Source organism: Aythya ferina, assembly GCF_964211825.1.
Source record: "Aythya ferina genome assembly, chromosome: 19".
Classification (NCBI taxonomy): Eukaryota; Metazoa; Chordata; class Aves; order Anseriformes; family Anatidae; genus Aythya; species Aythya ferina.
The window spans coordinates 2,680,094-2,704,083 of NC_140309.1; the positions used below are offsets into that span (position 1 = coordinate 2,680,094).

The 23,990-nt window shown below is 44.9% G+C and overlaps 1 protein-coding gene across 1 annotated transcript in view; it reads right to left on the reverse strand.

The window, feature by feature from the left end:
- Positions 1-1,496: 1,496 nt before the first annotated feature.
- The window catches only part of GALNT17 (polypeptide N-acetylgalactosaminyltransferase 17), a 213,375-nt gene continuing 190,881 nt past the window's right edge, over positions 1,497-23,990 (reverse strand). The window contains exons 7-11 of the mRNA XM_084493001.1: positions 19,890-20,075; positions 16,444-16,581; positions 15,163-15,258; positions 5,464-5,631; positions 1,497-4,809 (exon numbers count right to left, since the gene is read on the reverse strand). Coding sequence (XP_084349127.1) covers positions 4,681-4,809; positions 5,464-5,631; positions 15,163-15,258; positions 16,444-16,581; positions 19,890-20,075 — 717 coding nt within the window. The 3' untranslated portion in view covers positions 1,497-4,680. The remainder of the gene's footprint in view (positions 4,810-5,463; positions 5,632-15,162; positions 15,259-16,443; positions 16,582-19,889; positions 20,076-23,990) is intronic.

The following is a 23,990-nucleotide window of genomic DNA, read 5'->3' on the forward strand; positions in this document are numbered from 1 at the left end:
AAAACGCTCAGCTGAGACCCTGGTCCCACCAACACTGACTTGGCTGCAAACCTGAATGACCTGAGCAGCTTCACAGGCCTCAATGTGATGCCTGGCTCCTGCCTGTAGGAAGAGTCAAAGCCATTAATAATATGGGACTTTTCTGATTTATATGCACAGTGGAACTGTTGTATGATTCCAGGAATAACCTCCTCCAGAAACACAGGATCACCCCCACTAGGAGGCCTTGGCTTCTCAGTAAATACACAGAGGAGCTCAGTACCACACCTTTCTGTCACTTGGCTGATGGGGATTCAAGGGTTTATGTCCCTAAACATGGCACTCAATTTTTCCAATACTTAGGGACCATCTGCAGATAATTTTGGTTTACCACAACAGAGAACTCCCCTTAATGCTTCATCCTAACATCCTTAGAAAGCCAGCTGAGATTCCCAGTGGTCACATTTGCTTTCCCCACTCAACTTAAAGCAAGATAGTTTCTCATCTGCAAAGGTTGTGCAGATTTCAAAATGCCTGATTTCACCCTGCACAATGCTTAACTCTGTACCCATTAGCATGGATGAGTGCCCCAATAGCTCAGTGGCAAAGTGGAGAGGCTTTGCAATTGGGAATCCACAAGTTAAACCTTTGACTTTGAAATGACAGCAGTTTAACTTCATTTGAGGGATTAGAGGGAACTTTTTGCAAGTTTGGCTCTCTGCCCAACACAAAGGTCCTGCTAAGGGGATCTAAGGAGCAAAGGTTTGTGCTTGACTTCTATCTGGTGGAAGCCACATGGGATCATGCAGTTCTCTAGCCTGGGCCTTTTCTCCTTGAGAGCCTTGAGCATGCAAAATGCACCCAACACAAACACAGGTTTTGTACCATCCATCTCGAGTCATTCTTCAGGAGGGGTGATGGAGCTCTATTTAGCACGCTCTGCAGAAACAAGCTCAAGGCTGGAGGCCACACTTACCTGGACTCATGGTAACAGCCTGCTGTGTCCTCAGCTCAGGTGGGAGAGCTGCTGCTCTTATAACAAAAAATGCCTTTATTGTAGGGTGCACACACAGACATACCTCGCTGCTATGTGGGCATGTAACTATCTGTACCTTGCTGTCCTTATCTGGGAACCACATCACCAGCTGACCTGTGGTTTAGGACAATATGGATGCAAAAAGTGGGTCTAAGGAGTGCCCCAAGCTTCAGGTTACTTTTAGAAACATCCAGCCTGGGCACATTTGCAAGCGATGCTGTTTTACCACATAACATCTCTTTTCAGCTTCTTGAATGTAATTGCATTATCTTGGTGAGTGGCAGCCGGCACGGATGGTTGAAACGGAAGGTTAATCTGCATCGGCCATCTCTCTTGATTTCTCCTTCATTTCCATTTCTTTTTAAAATGGAAGTTCCATTAAAACAGCAGCACTTTTCTATTAAATAAGTAACAGAGAAGAATGACTGCCTCTGTATCTCATCAACAGTGAATCTTTTTAAAATCACTCAAGAGGCAAGGCTCAAATCATATATTTAATAAGAACCACTTCGATATCACTTTTTAAAGCAATTAACATATTATTAGAGATAAGCGCAAGATGCAACATTTAGATCCAGATTCCTAAGACAGATTTCTAAGGTTTAGGAGGGTGCAGACCTCAGGTCATTGCCTCAGCAATCATCTCTGCATGTCACAGACCAATGTAAGAACAGAACTTCACTTACACGGACACAGCAGATAAAATTCTCCATTTTAATCCTGATTTTACTCATGCCGCTGCTTTTCAGGCATTTTAAAGCACTCTATGTACAGCAGTGAGAACAGTCAAACCACCTCAACAAGCTTTCTGCCCCAGCTGAGGTCCTGGAGCAGTGTTCATCTCCACCATCCCCTTCCTTTTAGGTATTCAGGCATTTCCTTTCTTTATGGTGCACGAAGGAAATGCATCTTTGAATTTTTTCATCAAAGAGCCCATCACCACTGCGATCACCATCACCAGGTGGGTTTGTGCCACCTAGAACAGGCTTACAAGAGCATGGACATCACCTCCAAGAAATGCCACCATGCAGCTGGAGATGCACCCCACTGCTGCCAGGGGCTGCCGGCTCTGGAGCAGAGCCACGCGGCTGTCCTGAAGTGACTTCAGCCAACGATCCGCTGTGTTTCATGGAGCCAAGCCCCCTGCCTGGTGGCTGAAGCCAGTCCTGCAAATTACAGTAGCCGAGGTGCAGCCACACATCACTTTCTGCTGATGGGGACAGATCCAACAGTTGAAGCAGATGGATGCCTGGGGGCGGTGACACCTTGTCCCACCACGATTAGATCTGACAAAGCCCATCTGCTGGCGCCCTGAGCACTGGCAGGACTAGAGCTCAGCCAAGAACCATGAATGATAACACAGGCAACATCCAAAGGCTTTTGGGTTGTTTTTTCCCAAAACACGCAGGCTTTTCCCAACACTAAACAATATGTGGCTCTCACTGATGACTGACAGCAAACTGATTGCTCAATTAAAGGGCATTTTACCATTTTGGCCATTAGCTGTGAAGTCTCAAATCCCACAGAGTTTCCTGGAGTCCACTTCATTAGCAAACTGCTTTTCTTAGAAGGCAGCAACAAATGCAAGGGGAAATACATCATGCATCTAAAGACATTGTGATCGTGTAGTTTTTGTAAGTGCTAAAATTTATTACACAAGAGATGATGCAACAGCGAGTAAGAGAGCAAAATTCTACATTGACTCCCTACTTTGCAATTCAGGACAACTAAGAGGTTTTACTTCATTAAGGAAGGCAAGGGAAAAAAATCAGAGACAACTCCAATGGATGAGGGAGTCTTGTCACGCGTAAGTGAACAATCAGTCCTATGTGATGCTCATTGCTGTAGAAGGAACAATGAAATATATCTGTTTCTGATCAATAAATTACTAAAACATCAGTTATAAACCTGCTGCATGGCATTGAAAATTAAAGTCATTAAACACCCAGGTAGCTTTATCCTGATGCAAATGGAAGACAGGCATGAGTGCTCTGCAGCAAACAACTCTGTGCACATCCCATCTTTGGGAACATATTTACATGTACATCGCATATATTAATATATTTTAGTGCACCCTAGCCAGAGGGCAACCAGAAAGAGTATTATTCTGTGAGAAGGACAGGAGATGGGCTGGCTTCCCCTCTCCACTGAGCAAAGCCTGCATCCACCCATTAGTCCAGCATCCATGTGAAACAACTTTGTGAGACGTTTCCCTTTTCCAGTTTCCAGTTAGCCAGACACCAGGACCCCAAACCAATGGTCTCCCACAGTGCCTGGGTAGATTTGGTAGCCAAGATTACCGTGGGTCAAAAAAAGCAGGTGAGATCACCCCATCATATTAAGAAGCCTCAAGTGACTCCAAGGTCAGGAATTTCAGCCAAGCTGCCATTTCTTGGTTCTTGCCCTCCCTCTCCCCTCCTTCCATCTCCATCACCCACAAAGGACTGCAGAAACATGCAGGGTTTGGGGTGGACCTTGGCCATAGCCACATGCTGACCAGGCCTCAGGACAGGTGTGCTCAAGCCTCAGGAAGAAAATTACACCGCTACAAAGGTAAAGAGACCACTGCTACTGATATCTTCATTCAGAGCAAGGATGCCTTAAGGACAAGACCCATAGCCTCCATGGGAAGGAAGCCTGAGCAGGACTTTCTCTCATGGTGCTTGCCCTCAGCCTGTTGCACACATGAGGACACCCATCCCAAAAGCAGAAAAAAAAAGGGGGAGGGAGAGGGGGGTGTAGAGATAGAAAGGGATTCCCAAGGGGCTAGTGCCAGGCCAGCGTCTCCACCAGGGGGGCAAGACAGACCTGCAGCTCTCCAGGTCCCCAGCTGGAGAACAGCTTGCTGTGCGTCTGACCGACCCCAAAACTGGCAGGCAGCCACCTGTGGGGAAAAATTTTGAGGTCTTTCCACAGGGTCACATGGGGTCATTCAGGGTCTCCATAAGCAGAGGGGCCGGGGCTGGTTTGGCAAACAGCATCACTTGGGCGATGGAGAGGGGACAACAGGAGGTCAGTATTTTCATTCGACAGGATTTTGTGAAATGACATCTGTGATTAAAGATTGGAAAGATCTGTGGGATCTACTGGGGCGTCTCTGAGAGCTTCGCTTCTCCCAGACTCAAGAAAAGGGCTGCTAAATGTAGGGGCAAGAAAGGAAAAAGAGAAAGAGGATCCAGTGAAACATCGCTTCATTCAAACGCAGCTTGTCTGGAGCTTGGCCACATTTTCCTCTCACAAGCAGGCAAGTTTTTATGCTTGCCATGCACATATATGCAGGGTCTTTCGACTCTGACCATGGTGCAAACCTAGCTGGCCCTTTGGGAGAGCTTGGAGTCATCTGGGAAAACAACATTTCCCTGTCAGTAAAATGCTCACAAGACTGCATGAGCTTATTACACTTATTCCAGCAGAAATAAGTGGTACCTTTTAGAGTGCTTGCCAGAAGAAAATAGCAGTTCTGACCCAATTTCACACAGTTGGAATCAGCTGCGGGAGACTAATATACAATAAAAATAAAGACACAAATGCCCATTTCCCCCATGTCCTCTCCTAATAACATGAATAAAGCTCTGTTTTGATATTTTGTCCTTTCAAAAGGAGTCCAGTCAGATCAGTCCAAGTCAGCTGTGTTTCAGGTGAGACTCCTCAGAGTCTTCCACCTTTTACTTGATGAAATTTTTAATTGTCCACCTTTGTCCTGTGCAGCTGCGAAGAATCAGATCGATGCCAGCCATTCCTCTGTTCTCCACTTCCAAGCAGCGCCCTGTTCCCTTGTTCAAGATGGCACCATTCTAAAATTACAGACATGGAGAAAATAGTTAAAAAATTAAAGACATAAGACTGGCTGTGAAGCAAGCCAGGACCATGCACTGCAGGAGAGAGGCTGTGTCCTCGTGCGTGGCTGTAAAGTGCACAGCACTTAGTGGGGCAGTAATGCAATTCAAGCAATAACATAATTTCCAAAATAATCAATGGGATTGAACGGAGCAACCTTTATCACTGACAGTACTGATCCCTAACACAGCAGCAAACAAAAGACATCTGTAACCTTTAAATAGCATGACTGTATCCTGTGTGTTAGGAAGGTGTGACACTTCCATGGGCTGTATATGATTAACTCCCTGCTTTGGGACAGAAGTAGTGTGTTTTCATGTATTTCACCACAGGTTATCTGTAAGAAACAAAGAAATCTGGAAGTCATACACAGGGCAGGTTACATATACCTTAGTGATAGTAAAGGGAATTTCTACTGGAATTACTTGTCTGCTGACACTGTCCCTGCCCCTGATCCCTCTTAACCCTTTGCATCTGTCCCAGGACGTGGCACCTGCTGTCACACACAGCATTTCATCTTCGTCCCCTGCTGTCCCATGCTGAAGGCAACAGGCCACAGCCATGGCTTGGGAAAAGAGAGGGGCAGCATTAATGGCAGGCCCGTAACAAACCTGGATGAAATTCCACCGCTTATGGAGGCTGCTCTTGACCTTTTCGCAGTCGAGGAGCTGAGGGAAGCGGCTTTTCACGTTATCCACCAGGCAGCGGGTGTCGGGCAGAAGAGTCGTGGTCCCGAGGGCGCCGAGATGAAGGAACCCCTCCTTGGTGTAGCGTGCAAGCTGGGGGCAGGGACAGAGAGGAAAAAGACCATCAGTATCTTTGGAGTATCATTAAAAAGTGACGCAGGAGAGGACAACCAGGCAGAGCCCCAGGAAAAAAACAGTGAGGATGGTGAACAGGGAAAGAACCAACAAGAGGGGAAAAAGAATATGCCTTTTTCCAGGCTTTTTCTCCTGATGTTGTTTATTTTGCAGATGCAGGTGAGGAGCCAGGGCACACAGAAAAGAAAAGAATAACTCCAAGACTCAAACCCATCACAGGGCAGCCTCTCCCAGGCCTGAACGCTCCGTGGGTTGGGGCAATACATGATTTCCCCTGGTTTTTGGCTGGAGCCAGCTGGCTCGGTGGGGCACGCTGGCCCAGCTCACGGCTCCTCACGCTCTTGGCAAGCCAGCCTTGCTTTGGCCAGCAAACAATGCCGCTGGTGTGTCTGGTGCAGCCCTCCAGCAGCTCCACCAGCAGCCAGGCAGCAACACCAGCCAAAGGCCAATATACAACTGGCCCTGGTCCCTCAGGATGCAAGCCCAGAACCTCCCTTGTGGCTCAGCATGGAAGCAAAGGCTGAGGACTGCACCTGACCACTGCAATCCTGCCGGCATCCGACCGCTGTCACCCCTCTGGCAGCCACACTGCTCCACGGCCCTATCCCGGGGAGCAGCGAGAGGCAACGGGGACACCGGGGACTGCTGCCAGGGCAGGCAGCACACAGCTGGCACCGCCACACACAAAGGGCTCCCGCGGTGCCACTGTTTAAGGAATCCCACCAAAATATTTCCCTAAACATATTTAAATTCAGGAGTGAAAGGAGATGAATGACAGCGGCCTGCCTTTTATGGTTCAGGGGAAAGACATACACAGCTGCTTATTTAAATTATGAATCAATCTATTATCTAGCAGACAAATGAGGAGTATTCAGCACGTTAATTAACTGAGCATATCTGTGACCCAGATGCTTAAAAAGAGACAGTAAATCACACAGGGAGTTCGGGTTATCTCTGTTAGAATAATTAAACACTGAAAATCAAGTTAAAACAATGTACAGGGGTCTGACTTGAGCTAGCAACAGCAGATACAGTTATGGTCCCTGAATCTCATTTTGCCTTCCCTCTGCATGCTGGTTGTAGGGACAGAGGTGCCAGAGCCTCTGACCAGCCCCCCCACTGCCCCTCTGCCTTGCGTTTTGCTCCCAGCTGCTGGCAGATTTGCACTTTTAGCCAATGTGTTGCCAATCAAAGCAAGACCTCTGCTACATTACAGCTCACGGAGGCCTGTTTGCCAGCAGTATCCATCCCCAGATGGGAATTCAGCTACAGTACAATTGCAGAGGGCAGCACGCACACACGCTTGCATGGCAGCCCACACAGCCCAGCGCTGCCCCATCCCATCCCCTGGTGTGGTATCTGCTCTTCTGCCCCCTAAATCCCTTTGCAAAATGGTGCACAGGAGTGTGTGTCTCTGGCTTTACAGCAATCCCACCTGCTGTGCTGGAGCAGCAGGATTGGAAAGGAGCACAGCCTGCAGAGCTTAGCACCATAACCATCACCTCCTCCTCCTCTTCCTCCCAGCCTTGCCACCATCTGCCCTGGATGCATGGTGCCCAAGCACAGGGCAGGGACCCTGGTCACCTCCACACTCAGCTCACGTGGCACCACGTACCCAGCAAGGGCATCTCCAGTTCAGCTTGAAAGGCTCAAATTCACATTATTTGTTTTTATCAGTTTGATGTTTCAATGAGCCAAGCCTCAGGTGAGGTGATGTTCTCAGAGTGACAATGTTTTTAGCCACGCAATTCATTTGAATTAGTATTTGAGCACCAGCCCAGAGGATGAGGCTACTTGCCTTGCAAAAAGAGAGGCATGTGAAAGAAAAGAAAAACAACAACAAGAAACACCCCACAACTTCTCCTTGGCAGACAGAAAATCATCTAGAGGTCCCAAATGGACAGCATGTTACCCTTTCTTCTCCTGTTTCTGAAATTTTTCCTACCATGTCCAAAATTAGCGTGCTAGACACTTTTCCTTTTTTTTTATGGTGTTTCACAGTTTGTCTTCAGAAAGTTGGCCTCATGCCCATAAGGCAACACGATTTCTGCTCTTCCATGTTATCGCCTAATGTGCTGGGAAAAATAAGTAGAGCAAAAATCAAATCTTTCCTGAGGAAGGCAAAGGGGTGGGGGCTGCAGGGAGACTAAACGAGCTGAAAAACAAACACGGGTATTATGAAAAATGCATCAAGTGCATCTATTAGATGTGTCATCTACTAGGTATAATAGCCAGATAAAGAAAGTCTTAAACACATGTCTGGATCCAGCGCACTGTCACACACTGGATCCAGCCTGTCCCTCCTCAGTACTTCAAAGCTGAAAGTGATGATATTGATGATATCCCAAAAAAGCCCATCTAACTCATAAGTGTAAGCTCCAAGATGCATTTGGGGAAATCTTGCCTTTGATGTCTTAACTCTTTCATTATTTTGCTCCTCTCCAGAGCAAGCCCACTGCAGCAGCTGGGGGTCCCAACCCCAAACCAAAGCAGGGGGTGAAGAACTGAGGCAAAGGGGTAGTGAAGCACTGATCCTGCTACCACTGGGTCTTGGGTCTTTCTTGAACAGTAAGAGGGAAGATAACACACAGCAGAGGCTGACATTTGAGATGGCCCCACAGGCTGCTCTGGGGAGCTAACCAGCTTTTTCTGCCTAAAAAGAGATGGGAAGTGTCACATCACCACACTGACCAACATCTTACAGAGCAGCTCCAGACAGCTCATCACTTGCATAAGACCTGAGCCTTATTTAGAAACCAAAGATGCCAGACAAATGCTTTATATTATCAATAATTTACATGTGCCATTGCCATTAAAGCCTTCCGAGCAGTTGCACCAATTCACCATCTCAACAACTCAGCAGCTCAAGCAAACCTTCCTGCTTCAATGCGGCTGGCGCAGCCTCAGGCAAGCAGTGAGAATTTGGTCTTCAGCTACATATGAAAGCTGAATGAGCAAAGGCTACTCCGTTCTGCCTGATTGACACAGCAGGTGCTCATAGTGATATCCAAGGTAACACTGCTCTTTGGCTCAAGGCGGTACAAGAAGGACCACGGGCATAATTTCAGTAAGCTCCTTCCAAGCTGCTCTGCACCATGTTTGCGAGTCTCAGCAACGTAACCCAACTGTGTAAATCCTGCCCTCTTGCCCAGGAGCACACCCGGCACCACCTGAAAAGTCTTGGCTCTTCTCTGCTCCTCCTCATCCTCACAGCTCCTCTTGGAGGGGCCAGAAAGGCTCTTCCACCAAGGGTTTGCTTGTTGGACCACACTGTTTTTCTCCTCTCAAATGCCTTGCAAGGACTGACCATCCTGTTCTCACGTCAGGCACCCTGAAAATGGCACCTCTGTCAGCAAGTGTTGGAACAAGGCTACTCCCGTGGAGACCCCAAGGTGGCTTTGTAGTCACCAATGATTTCCTCACATGGTCATCACAGTGCTTAAAGGTAGCAAAAGCGGGTCTTTTTATGAAGTAAATGATTTCATAGATGAAGAAGGGGGTTTTGCCTACAGGTTTTCCAGTGACAGTAAGTATAGTCCACTTCGTATAACCAGTAAGAACCAGTGGTATTTCATGCAACAAACCCTTTTTTTCCTGGCTTTGAGGAAAGGCAAATCACTGCAATTATTCAACTTTAAATTCTGCTCTACTTGCCCTAAAATATTACACACCTACCCTTTTCAGTGATCTACACCTCTTTGCCTGTTAGGCAGTGTTAGCCTCAAGGACACAGACCAAGCAAGGCACCTGAAGGAGTTACTCAGCCTAGCACAGGGCACAAGACAAAACAGACTGAACAAAAAGGACAGACCAGAGAAAAACAGCTTGAAAATGCTAACTAGCTAGCCATTTAAAAGTGGTCTATCTTGAGGTCTTGAAACCTTTGATCTGTGTAAGTAGCCCACGGCCACATCCCCAGAGAGAAACACAGATCCATACCTACAGCATGTTCCAAATGTATCTCCAGGTTTAGGCTATAAAAAGGCAGGTTTCGATCTCTAACTGAGTTACTGGATACTAAAAAGAAGGTGATTGAACAAATGAGGCTCTGGAACCTGAGAATGAGGATTTGTGCCATCACAATGGGGGTCTGGAATTAAAAAAAAAAAAAAAAAAAAGAGGTTTTGGACCCTGAAATGAGGCTCTGGGCCCTACAATTTGTTGCTGCACACATGCCCCATGAATCACTCAGGCTGATCTCCTATCAACAAACCTGCACCACCAATACATCTTCTTTGATTATTGTTTCTGGCTGGCTGTGTCTCAGGGATGGGAGAAAGTTAATTAGACATCTTAGCACCTGGGAAATAAAATCTTCGATGACCTTCATTGACTCTATTGGAAAATAATTTAGGGTTGTTTAGCTTCCTTTCTGCAGTGAGCAATCTTTAATTAGCAACTTTTTTATTTTCTCCTTAGCCCAATTTCATCATCTGATGTGCTGTTTTGTCACCCTTGACAACGCAGTGTCCCGGATGATCTCAGTATTGACTGTTTTGTCCCCAAGTTCTGATGCTTAAATGGGCAAAACATATTTTATCCTATAATTAAATGAAATGCTCTGCTGAGTGAACATTATCTTAAGTTTTATAGTATTATAGTACTTTCTATCATGTTAATATATCACCATCGTTCTGTCACTCCAATGAAGTATTACTATATTATTAGTGTGATACATCATTACAGCAAGGTGTTTTCATGATGTATCACTTAAAAGATGAAGCCATCAGGAAAAAAAATCTAAGAGCATGTTCAATATAATTACAGGAGAAAAGGATGCTTCATCTTGAAATCTGAGAATGATTTGACCTGGAAGTGAATGAAAACAGGGAAATTGGGAAGGTAAAGGGAAAATAAACAGAAGAAAACCCCAAAAATTTCACCCAGTGACAGATACTACAACAAAAGTGTTGTGAGAAAAAGCCAGGTTCTCACCCACATTCAGCACTAGGTATGGCATCCATTGTACCTAACTGCAACCATCCATAAACTACGTACTTAGTTTGAACTGATTATCAGTCATCAGCAGAGTGAGCAGAAATTCAAGACATAATGCAAGCTGCCCTGATTTGAATGGAAAAACTCTCTCCCCAGAGAGTCATGTGCCCTCTCTCTGTGCCTCAGGCTGCTCATCCACAGGCATACCTTATCCACAGTGGACAGGATCACGGTGTGGGGATGGACAGCTTACAGAAAGTGAAGGTTTCTACTGAAATCCCAACATTATTCAGTGGTAGGGAACAGGAGTGGTGACACCACTGTCCTTGCATTGTAAAAATGTAAATAAATGTAAATAAAAATATGCTCTCCAGCAGAGAGCACACACGCTTACCCTCACTAGCTGAGCCAACAAACCTGCTCCTCAGTTGGGAAACATTTAAGCGTGGATGTGACGGGCCGCAGTATCAAAGGGAGAAGGGAAACTGCAAGCCACTACCTGAACACAGGCACCACCCAGCATGCTAAAAACCCAACAGAAATTGCAAGTCCTTGTGTTTTTTACATATATATATCTATATTCAGTAAGTGAGCTATTTGAACGAAGTGTTTACATCACCTCTAATTATATTCCCGGTAATAAATTACAACACGCAGCCCATTAATTAAACTATAGTAATGAAAGTCCAATTTCTTTTGTGCCGCACCTGTGTTTTTACAAAAGGCTGATTTCAAAGCTTCTGCACTCACTGATAGCTACTTTTAAAAAGCGTTTTCAAGGAGTTAAACTAATTGCATGTATCGTGAAACAAAAGAACTACCAAGAACTGGTTCTTAGGTGGAGGGGGAAGAGATGATGCGAAGATGGAAGACCAGGAAGAAAAGCCTGCACTGAGCTTGCACAACAGGTGAACTGAAGGGAACCAAGAGCACTGTGGTGCTTTATTTCAGAACACCAGGTTGGAAGAGAAAACATTGTTAAGTTTAATCACAAATCATCTGCTTTTAGTCATTCATCTTAAAGTCCAGGGTTAGCAGGCAATGTCAGACTAATGCAGTTTCTCATATTATAATGCACTTAGAGACTTAAGTTTCCATCCAGAAAGTCTAACAGGCAGTTTGTGCCATTTAAGAAAAAATTGTGTGTGTTTAAGCAACAGCTAGGTTATATTTAGCAGTGACTTGATCAACCACAGATGACTGACCTCTGTTTAAAGGCAAGGATAAACCAAAGTGAGATTTGTCTCTACCCCAAAGGAGCCCCGTGGCCCCTTCGTCAGCTCAGGTGGCTCCTGAAGTCTGCAGTTCAGGCTGAGGTGTGCTTTGGAATTACTTAGTCCTGGTGAACCTGGAAAGCTGACGATGACTTTATTGTGAGAATGGGTTCTTTACACATTCCTGTCACTTGAAGCTGTACATTTTCTAGCTAAAAATGGCCCTCCTTGAGCACACTGGACCCCCAGATACTCACTAAGGCTGTCAGAGCTACCATACCCTGCAGCTCTAAGTCCCCACTCAGCTCCATCTCAGTCTACAACTTGCCCTTCTGCCTATGTCAGCAGAAGGGTAATGCTAGTGTTATTTTGCAGGCAGAGATTTAGACAAAACTCCCCACTACCTCACCACCTTGTGAAGACTTCCTCCCATGTATGGGTTGTACAAGCACTGTGAAGGAGACAGACTAACCATCTGCAATGGCCAATGAAAGTTCGGTTTTTAGGACTGAGTTGACATATCTCTGGTATTCAGTATTTTGGTATTCAAAGAGAAAACAAAACAACCAACACCCATATCCAAGATGGGCTACAACCCATAATGGGTTAGAATTCAACTGGAGCCAGTGAACAGGTCACAGCAGCTTCTGTTTCACCTGGAAAACTCTGATTCTTATATGAAATTTGCTCAATAAATCATCCCAGATATATTGGGAAACTCTACTTTCCAGCAGGGACTTACCTTCCTTTCCCTGCTCTTCCTTCTGATTCATGGGAGAAAATTTTATAGGCAGTGTTTTATTATGCAAATACCTGAAGGCATTTAATTGGGTGGTCTTGATTATGTTCTATTTCCACAGTTCTGGTCTTAATGAATGCACATGCAGTGCTAAGCTTTCTTTTGCAACGTTATGAAGGAAACTGAAGTTCTCCTCTCCCAACCTGCATGGAGACCAAAGTGACCCAGAGCAGAGGTGCTGGGCAGGCTTACGCAGCCCTTGGGATCAGGAGTTCAACCACTGCTCTTGAGCATTTTTATATAGTTTGTGCACTTTTGGGACACACTGCAGGTCTGATGCAGCATCTTACCCTTAAGGGCATAGAAAATCTGTCAAACAGAGTTTATCAGCAAGCTGGATTTGAGTCTTTACTCATTGCTGTGTCACCTCTTGTGCTGCTTCATTGCAGCATTTCGCTGTCACACAACAACTTTAACAGGATTTAGGTGCTCACAACGCGTTAGACATGCCTATAGAGCTGATCTCAGCCTAAACCCTCAGTCATCTGCCAGCACAGACAGCTCTGGTTTGGGGTTATGATGTTAAAAGAACATGTTGGAAGGCTTGGCCAATGTTAGACTAACATACATCACGATACTGAGCTAGCAAAGGATGGAATGACACGCTGGGGCTATCTGATTGAAGAACATAACCCACAGAGTGCAGATACCAGGATGCATGTCTTGCCAGGGCAAACTTTTGCTAAAACATGCCAAGGCAGATGTTCTCCTGCAAATAAATAGAAAACTCTGTCTATGCCTTAAATATACCCAGCTCAGCATCCTGGCACAACTGGGATGTGTTTGTCTCACCTAACCTCACCCAAATCCATGTTCAGTTTCCTGTGTAAAACTCAACCTCTTGGCAATGGAGAGCAACTGGCAGGACCTATCTCACCATGCGAAGTGTCCTGGCTCTGCTCCTGTGGCACACCTTACCTTCTTTCAAGAGAACGCGGACGATGGCTTCTGCCTAGCAACTCAGTTATCAGACAGCTTTTCAGGTACAGTTTTGCATGAGTTTCTAATCAGATCAGTAGATGATCAGTAAAAACGTGGCTGATCCAGAGAAGGCAGCCGGGAAGTGTTTCCCAGTTTGGTAGTGTGCACAGACTTACTAATGGAATAAAAGCAATGGAAGAAACTGCTTTGTCACAGAGGAGTTTGTCCCATTTCCACCCACTGCCAGTAGTCACTGGGCAAGCACAGAGACTGCAGAGCCCATTACCTGCAAATTCCCCACCTCAGCTACATTTCCAGTATAAATAGCCACAGCATTTACATAGGAAATGCAAACAAAAGCAGGAGGCTGAAGTCAGATACACTTGTTATATTCTGGTGATAACCAGCCAGGGTCTCACTAGATAGAGATGAAGCGCTGGAAGAACAAGTGCTGCTACACTGTGGCTTTAGCGAGGCCAGGCAAGATTTTGGCAATGAAGAAAAACAAAATCACATCCTCATTCTTGGAAAAAAAAAACATGTATCATAAGACAGCCACTCTGCCTCCAGACTAAAACGAGACTTGTTGTATTTTCTCCTTAAAGACTGGAGGGGATAAGGGCATTGTACTAGGGGATCTGCATGTCAAGAAGATGGCCAGTGGGCATACAGAAAGAAAAACATAAAGGAAATCATGTGATTTAGGCAAAACACTGAGGTGGGGACATAGGCAGAGATAAGAGGAAAAACAGACAGGAAAAGTTTACATGGAAATGGTTAAGTTACATCTGGAGCCTGCAGATCCTGGAAGTCCAGCTCAGAGTCTGCTGTTTGCTTTACAGATACCAGCAGTGACAGAGAGAGCAGAGCACTCTGTTTTGTTCTATTCTCTACAGCTATTGAAACAGCAGCATTCCCGTGCTGCCTTCTTTTAAAACACAGTGAGAGATACAACTATGAAAAAGGCCAAATCAGTTCATAATCACTAACTTTGATTATTTGACACATTCACTAATCCTCCAAAAGATAAGAGATGTAGAGTGAATCTTGTAATCATGACTTTTTATCTAGAATGAGCTTGAAATTAGGTTAAAAAGCTTCTGGTTTGCTCGTAAGATTTTGGAGAGACAAAAGAAGTGCTAGAAAACTAACACTATAGTGAAGCCCAGCCCAGCTGAAATAGTAAATTATCATCCCATCAAAAAGCACTGTTTGCTTTCTTTTCCCTGTTGGTACCTTTTTAGTCTGCTGGGTAGGAGAAAAGAAAAGTCTTAAAATGCTCTGTTGGTGTGTGCTCTGCTCTGTTCATTGGCCATTTGTTTTCAGCATTATTTACCCTTGTCTGGAAAATGTTTTCAAATTACGCTTTTACTTGCAACTCTGCCATGATTATGGTAATCCAGAAAATAGCTATAAAAGTAGCTGTGAAAATGCATCTCTTTATCTTTTTTTTTTTTTTTTTTTTTTTTTTTTTTTTTTTTTTTTAAATCAGAAAGAAGCATGGCCTTAAACATTTGAGAGTGAAGCCAACAGACACATTGCACATCCATACTCTGTCTTCGGTCCATCCAGCCTCTGCCAGGTTCTGCCTGCTCCCAGCACATGCAGACTCCTCACCTGCGGTCCCCAGCCGTGGCACGGGTACAATATTGCTGTGTGGTTCTCCTGCGGGCCCTGGTCAAGGCAAACATCCTTCGCCTTGTTGTTTCGAAGCTGTAAAAAAATAAATAGGGCACGTTTACATGTTTTCAGAGATAAGCTATGAATTGATATGTAGCAATGTCTGGCCATGGAAAGAGTACATGGTACTATATCACAGGCCATAATCAGGCAGAGAAAGGTTTAGCATGCCATATGTTTTCTTTAAATACAGGCCTAATGATGACTGCTTTTATATAATAATCACCATTCAAAAGAACCAACTTTCCTTGAACAGTTTCCTTTGTATTTGGTCATGTGTGGTGGTAACAAACATATTTTTAGATTACTGTCAGCATGTTGCCAACAGCCTGAAATCAATGCAGAATTGCTTGTATTCCGTCAAAATGCCAAAGCACAAGGAACCCCTTCAAATCATCAGAAAGATGCAAGAGGAGATGCAGAGCTGGCAAACCAGGTGGCTCAGTACTCAAAGACACATTTCAGAAGGAGCATGAGAGTGCTGGACTCATGCTGCAAACCCTACCGCCAGGTCTGTGAAGGCAAAGATGCCCTCTCTCCAGTTTCGCTACGCTGGGCAACTGTAATGAAATAATGCCTTTAAAATATTGCTTGTTTGGGCAGGTCAGCTTGAAGTCATTAAACTCTGATAAGAAAACTTTCTTAAAATGAATGCCCATCCGGGGTACTCCGGCCGTGCTTCAAAAAGCCTTCTTCAACTGCCACTATTCCGCGAGGCCTACTACAACAGAGTATTATTAGTCCCCATAAATGCCTGTTTTTATATTCCTAGTACTGTCTCAAAGCCAATAGAGATTGAATTAAGTCTCCTTGCTTTATCTCATCCTTAAGCCGTTGTGACAATGCACTGTATCCTATAGAGACCATGTGAGAAATTAGGCTGAGGGTAGGCCAAAGGGTTTTATAAAACAACTTTTTGTTAAAAATATACATTCAGCTGCGTAATCCATTGACTCAATAGGTAATACAGATAATTTTGTGTCAATTCAGTAAATAAGGTATTAAAATATTTTACTATGCATGGTCTCCAAGATCAGAAATAGATCCCCAAATAGGTTTTCACAAGAAACTGTGAGCAGATTTATAAACATCTATACAACTACACAGAAACAAGAAGGTTTGATTCATGCTCAACTCCTTTGAGGCTTTTTGTCATCAGAGCCTCACCAGCTGTAAAAATTACCAGTCACATCTACGGAATGTACCAGCTGTAATTACCTCGCCATACGCAACAGTGTTGTTGTATCTTCTCATTTCTGGATAAACGTGGTCCAGATACCACTGAAAATTTTTACACTTCAAGCTCTTCCTCAAAGCTTTTCTCTCAGAGACATCCCCAATGTCAATACCTGGATTCTGAAAAACAGAGACATATCATATCACTGAATGGTTCCTCTTTAAAATAAAAGAGAAAATGAGTGCATTTCACTGGTGCTTGCTATCATTTCCAATCAACTTTAAAACTGCCAAAGGTTAAGTAACTCCACACAGAAGCTGTGCCCTGGACTTTTGGCAGGCGTGTCCAAGACTGAAATTATCATCCGAGAAGCCTGACTTCAGAGAGTCACAGTGGGGAGATGACACGTACTTCCCTGCCAGGGTGTGAAGGCATTCTCACAGCCACCAGAATAAAGCTGGAAGCACTTTGGTCCTGGGAGGTAATTTAAAAAGAGAACCCAAAGGGAGAAAACAAGGAAAAGATTGTGAAGGAAATACGAGAAGTACAGGGTAGCAGTGGCAAAGCTTCCCCATGACTCCCCGCAGCTTCTGAACAGTCTGGAAAAGATGGAATTTTTCAAAAGGAACAATGAATGATATTTTAAAAATATCTCACCTCCCACTGACAGCAGAATTCCAGAAGAGCTTAACAGTAAATTTATGTCAGGGTTTAAAAGATGGTCATGTGCTGAATCTTCAGAAAGAAAATCCCCGTCATTGCACCAAGCACCAAAACCCTTCCCCTACATGCCAAGGGTGTGAGACTCTTCCAAGAGGCAACTCAGAGGACAGAATGGTTACAAAGGTATAAAATAAGGGAAAAATAAAAATTTTAACAAAAGGGAAGACTTAAGATTCAAATATAAGAATCAGCTAAGAACAAAGGATAAAAATCACAGGAGAATGGAAGATGAGCCTGAACCTCAGAAAAACCTCTTGACAATTTGGACAATTAGATGGTGAAATAGTCTCCCTGGAGACACAGAGGAACCCCACTGCTCAAGTTGATTTAAAAGCAGACAAAGCTGCAATATCTGTCCCAGGGAGAATAATTTTACAGGAGCCAGAAGCAGGGGCTGAAGAGAGCAGCTCCTCTTTAACCTTTTATTCCATTACAGAATTTGGGGAACTAATGCAGCAGACAGGTGAAGGAATGTAGAAAGCAGCCACTTTTCCTCCTTCCTACAGGTGTCTGGGTTTCTACTCTATTTTAGCTCCTGCTCTTGTCTTTTCCAGTGATCATTAACTATAGCTGGAAAAGCAATTTTCCATTACAATGCTTGTAATGATCTTCTAATGAATTATTCACTCTGCTTTAGAAAAGACACCATTTTAATCTGTGACTGGTAGCTCACAGGTAAAAATAAAGTTGATTCAGTGTAGACGGGTAGGACAGGCTGAAATCTGAAGAGCTGAGCTGGGATGTGAGGCTAAGCAGGAGCACAAATCAGTCAACAACTGAAATATTCAGAGCATGGGGATCGGCTTTGTTTTGTACATAATGGCATTGCAAAATAATTCAATGTATATTCATAACCCCCTGCACAATACCACCTGTCAAACAAGGCTTCTCTGAAATTAAATCTCGATTTTACTGATAAAACCTACATTAAAAAAAAAAATAGTTCTTAGGATAACTCAGAAAACCCACCCGTAGTGTTGATTCATGTGACACTGCCTTTTCAGAAATGTAGGGGACCTGTGGCTCCACGCTGTGTGTGAATCCCTTTGTGCTGCATCCAAAAGCCTCTCCTGAGCAGGAGCGGGGTGCCTCATGTCACATCCTGAAGCAGTGTGGGCATCAGGTCTGAACCCACAACAGCTTTCCAGCCCTACCCACGTACACTGGGATCTTGCAGCCTGTTTTTAAGGAGGGCTTAAAAGCTCGCAGTCCCACTCTCTGCTGGAGCAGCACCCAGCACACCCAGTGCTCTCCTGCCACTCACTGGGTAGCCAGCATCTCCTTCCCTCTCCACTCACCTATTCCCCAACAACAAACTGATCCCAGCCTCTCCACCACCCCAGTACAACAAACCGGCAGCACAGGCAGCTCATCAGCCCTTCCCAGGTGCCCGCTGTTCTCTAATGCAGTACAAAGCTGCAACTACCATGGCTCTAAATGCCAGGAAACCTCCCCAGATGTAACCTTTCCTCTAACAGCAGCAGCAGTTTGAGTTTAATGCTTTTCAAAATGCCCTGAAGCACCGTGCTGCCAGTTGGGGATGCTGCTGCAGCAGGATCGGGCCCAAAGCAGCTCTCAGCCGGGTTGGATCTGCAAGGTGTGACTATTTTGTGTTTATGTCTAGCACCAAAAGAGTGTCTGTAAATAACTGCTCACAAGGGGTCAGGCCACTCCTGGCATCATTTTTCCTTGCATATCTACAGCACAGCCAGATGCTCATGCTAACATATGCTACAAGGGGAATGAATGGCATCAGGCTCTGCAGGGCACCCCAAATCCTTGTGTCCCCATCACCTGGAGAGCATCACAGCTTCCTCCACAGCCCCTTCTCCTCCTGGCAGGACCAGAGGCTGCAGACAGGGGCACTGGCCCACCCCAGGCTGCTCCCGGAGTCCTAACAGCAGTGGTGGGAGCCGGGAGGCAGGAGATGGTCTTGGGCTTTGTGATTTAGACATAGTATGCACAAAGACTAGAGGTAAGCAGAGGTAAGTCCTCCTGGAGCTTAGAGATCTTTATGGAGAAATGCAGGGAACCACCTAGAGAGATCCACATGCAGCATCTGTCCCTTGGGCACGGTCAGCCTTTCTCATTGGCCATGGTTTTTCGAATGCACCATGCTGCACCAAGACAGGATTTATATGAAAAATAACATATCAGATCTAGGAAAGTCTAAACATTTCTGCACAGGAATCAATATAAGTTATTCAGAAAGAGTGTTCTTCAATTACTTGCACAAACATGGTGCCACTGGGAGGGAAACTTTTTGTGACCAACCAGCCTCTGATCCCTCACCTCTGGGCATGGTTTCTAAGCGCCAATGGCCTCACGTTTCCCAGTGCTGGGAGAGCTAAAGTGTGCCCACACATGGCATGGACCTGCCCAAGCCAGGGGATAACACTCAAGTACTAGTGATACCATCATTAGTCATCATCTGCCAACCTATTTGATAGACTCCACCTGCAGAGCAGCATCATGACAAAAGCTTTTGCTGTGTAAACACTCAATGGGGAGATGAACTCTGCAATACAGACTTAATACTGAGAAACCACCACGACAAAGTTGATGTGAACCATAAGTAGCCCCTCAAATTCTGCAGGTGTTGCAGCATCTCCATCAAAGCTGAGGGAGCTCTGCTGGCTTCCATAGCTAAGGATGTGACCCAAGGTATTTAAGGCTTTCCTTCACCCACTGGCACCAAATGCTCTATAATTCACAATTTTGACCCAGTGAAGCAAAAACTCAGAGAAGGGCGCAGTGCCCATACCTCCAGAGGCAAGTTCCATGCAATGTAGACATGGGACTTGTAGTCATCCATCCACACCTCAGCCACTCGCAGGGCATTGCGCTTGGTGTAGAAACCGATGTTGTTGTTGTAGGGCTTCTTCTTGCGCTCGATGTGAGCCACCCTGGAGCAGGGCAGGACCTCCATGCTGCCGCCGCAGAGCCACACCTGCAACAGAACCGAACACCACTTCCATCAGCACAGGGCTCTCTGCAGTGGGTCCATTAATGAAAAAGAAAGGAGATTTTGTGGTTTCTACAGCGTCCTGATGAGTGCAGAACATCGCATCATCTAGCTGCAAGCGGAAACCCATGGCCAGGTTTGGTCTTGGCTCAATAGCAAGCCAGAGGGAGAAGTTAACCTGTACCCAGACAGAGCAAAGCACACGTTGATGTAGGTGGGATCAGGACTACATCCAACACGTGGTACTAATGCGTTGTAGGACTGGGTGCCGAGTTTACAGAGATGTTTCTACTAAATAAAAAGGATTAGTGACTCGAACAGTTCAAACAATTGCAACATTTCCTTCTGTGGAAGGGATGACTCAGTGAAACATATGGCAGGGACAGATTTCTCCCACTTGAAAACATTTGTTCATTATTTTTCTTTCACATGCTGTTTAAAATTCCCTTAAATCACAGTTTACAAGTTAATAAAATATTTTGAGATCTTCTTTTTCTCACACATGACGGGAATTTGCAGAAAGACTCACCATACCTGAATTCTTCGCTCCCTGTTTGTCTTCACCAAGAAGTTATTTATCAGAAACTAAAGACCCGTAGCCAGGACACCAGGCACTGGGCAATCATTATAAATACATATGCCAGGCAGGCCTAATAATCCCAGTTTCGCCTATTTTGCAGTCTGCTCTGCATTACCCTTTTGCACAGTTGTTGTAACACCCAGTGTTTCTGGGCTCTCATCCAGGCTCACCACCTTTTATCCCATCTGTATTCCCTAAATTTTTATTGACCCTGCTCTATACATTCTCCCAGCACCACAAGGAGCCTCCAGGCCGCCTCTGCCTTACCAAAAAATAAAATAAAATAAAATAAAATAAAATAAAATAAAATAAAATAAAATAAAATAAAATAAAATAAAATAAAATAAAATCTTCACCCCATTTGCCTCATGGGGTCAAAAAAAGAGCCAAGAGAGAGCAGCATCACACTGGCATTTGGCATTTTGGCCCACATCTAGCAATGGGTGAGCCATGGTATGCCCAAACCCATTGTTTGCACCTTCCCATCCTAATGACATCCAAATGACACATATATGAATTGAAACACATTAGAAAGGCTTAACTAGTTAACTACTGTATCAGCTGCTCTTTTAAATCCAAGAAATGGCTGCTTTAGCACACCAAGTGCATGGCACATGCACCTCCAGGCACCAGTGACACAGTAACAGGCAGTGCAGCAGATAAACATTTTTCCTTGTGATAATCTGGGCATTCCTGCTGTTATCACTTGGATTGCTGTAGAACACAGGGGCTCGCGTCATAAAAATAGGGTGCCTTTTTATTAGCTGTTGCATTGGCACGTAACAAAAAACCTCTGGTCTTACTCCAGTTCTGCTGTTTGACCGTTCTGAAGACTTTACACACAATTTTGGAGCACCTCTGGTGCAAGTTCAGATATATTTTTTAAGGAATATTCCCAAGGCAAGATTTTGACTGAAACCATCCACGTTTCTTGCCCGGTCAATTCTTTAGTTTCTCAGTGGCTGGGTGAAACAGGAGCGTTGAGCCCTGCCTGTGGTGGTCACAAAGCTGCTGCCTTCATCCATAATGCTGCATAAAGCTGCCAGTCCTGGGAGATATCCAGCACCACCCAGTTTTGTAGTCTGGGGGATTTGTAAGATTCTATCACAATTTGAGAGCAAAATAATTATTATGAAAACTTTAAAACCATCACGCAGTTATAATGACATTTTCCAGCAAGCTTGCTTCTGGTAGTGAGGGTGCAATATTGCCTTTTTGTGTTTTATTTAAATAATTCACATAGTTTTATGCTAGACAGCTTTCCCAGATTTCTGGAATGTCTGTACAAACGATCTTGAAACACGCATATTGCAATAAACTGAGAGAGAGTTGGGCTTTGTGAAAACAGCATTGATTATATACGTATCCACAAGCCAGTTCCAGAGAGATCAATAAAAAATTAATTCAAAAAAGGCACTTATGCGAGGAAAGACCATACTTCTATTATCTCCTAAATAAATCCTATATTGTCATTATAAAGAAAAACATCTAACTGCTTCTACAAGGCTTTTATAACCTTTCTGCTGGCAACAACAGGAGCAAAGAGAACATGGGAACAGTCCTTGGGGAGTGGCTGAGTCACCCCTGGCATCAATGCCCCACTGAGCAGAGGAACGAGCTGTGGATCAGGAAGATGTTGCTTGCTCCCAGGTGGCCTGGCAGTGACATTTTGTTCCTGTGGACGTGCAGAACCACACATGGACAGGTCTGCAGGGATGGCAATGCAGGAGACATCCCCTGTGGGCACAGAGCAAGAGGTGCCCTGGCCCTACATGTTCAGTGTGATGCCTTATCCTTGCAACAACCACAGCCGTGGAGCAGTAAAAGGCAACAAGAAATGCCCCAGACCTTGATTTCTGGGCTCCGACTCAAGAGGAACTGTGAGACACTGTGACCAAAAGGTCCCAGAGGGCTCTCCACCCCGCCGGCAGGGCTGGAGGCCATTGACTTGCATCTTGGCCACTGGTGGCCACGTGCCATGGGCAAGGGCCAGGCGCTCTCCTTTGGCACACAGACCCTCAGGGCAGGTTTATTTGTGGTGTTGTCTATCCTATTCATAGCAAATAAACCTGAAATCCCTTAGGATATTCTGTTTACTGCAACTAACAGCTATAGCTGGGCCATCAGTCCAGCATGTTGGTTTTTTTTGATAATTTCTTGAGAATTGTCTGTTTCTTAGAAGATGGGTAATCGAGAGAAGTAAAATATTGAGACCTATGAGAAAAATAAGTTATTGTAAAATTAATTCCTGTTTAGCCTCTTTAATGTGGCAGATTCTTTTATATTGCTTGCTACAAAGGAACAAATTGCAATCAAATCAATTCAAAAATATGAATAGATAGCATGTAAAGGCATGCTTAAAGACTCAAGATGGAGTATGCAACATAGCAGGTTAAACATGATGAGCAAGTCACAAGTTTCCCTTGTTTTCTGACATTCAGATTTCAACACAACCATTAGCTTGCCATTCATCCACCCGTAAAAAGATGCAGGATTAAAAATAGAAGCATTCCCCTCCAGTAAATGACAGTGACTCAGTAACTTCTCCATCAGTCTACACACAGGAGTAATCAAATGTACAGAGAGATGCCTGCGTTTATAAATAACCAGTTAACACTACATTCTAGTAAAGAAGTCCCTGAGAAACAAACAGAAAACAAATCCATCACCCAGAGATCTTCGATGTGTTTTACAAAAAGCTGCTGGGTAAAACACTTGCAATTACTCCCCAAGCAGAGTGTCACTGTTGTAAGAATTCAGCCTGGAAAACCGGCAATTCTCAAGCTGCGAAATTTCCGACTGCGGCTTGAAATGGCACCAGGCATCGACTTTCTAGAAGCATTTGCACATGTAGGAGGCAACCCCTGGGTTAGCATGAGGTTGCATCGCCTTGCTTTTGCTGGGGCAACCCAGCTTTGCTTTCTAGTACCCTCTGGGAGCCTGAAGGTGTCACTGGCGTGTGAAAGCGTTCACCAAAGAGCCAGCATCACACTGACCTGCACCACGGGTAACCAGAACGGGGAGCAGATTTGGCACACAGCAGTGCAGCAGTAGGGCTTCTAGGTGAGTCCAGGAGCTTCTCCTGTGCAGGTGCACCTGCACGTTGGCACTGCTAAATTAGTGGCTGGACTTGATGATCTTAGATGTCCTTTCTAACCTAAATGCTTCTATGGTTCTAAGTTGGTACAAGCACGCAGCACGCGGCCACATCAACAGCATCCCGTTCCCCCAGCTCCCAGGCAAGGCACCAGCATCTCCTCTGCCATCAGCCTGCAGGCTTCCACTGGCAAAATCAGAGCTCTTTTCATGTTGCTCATGCA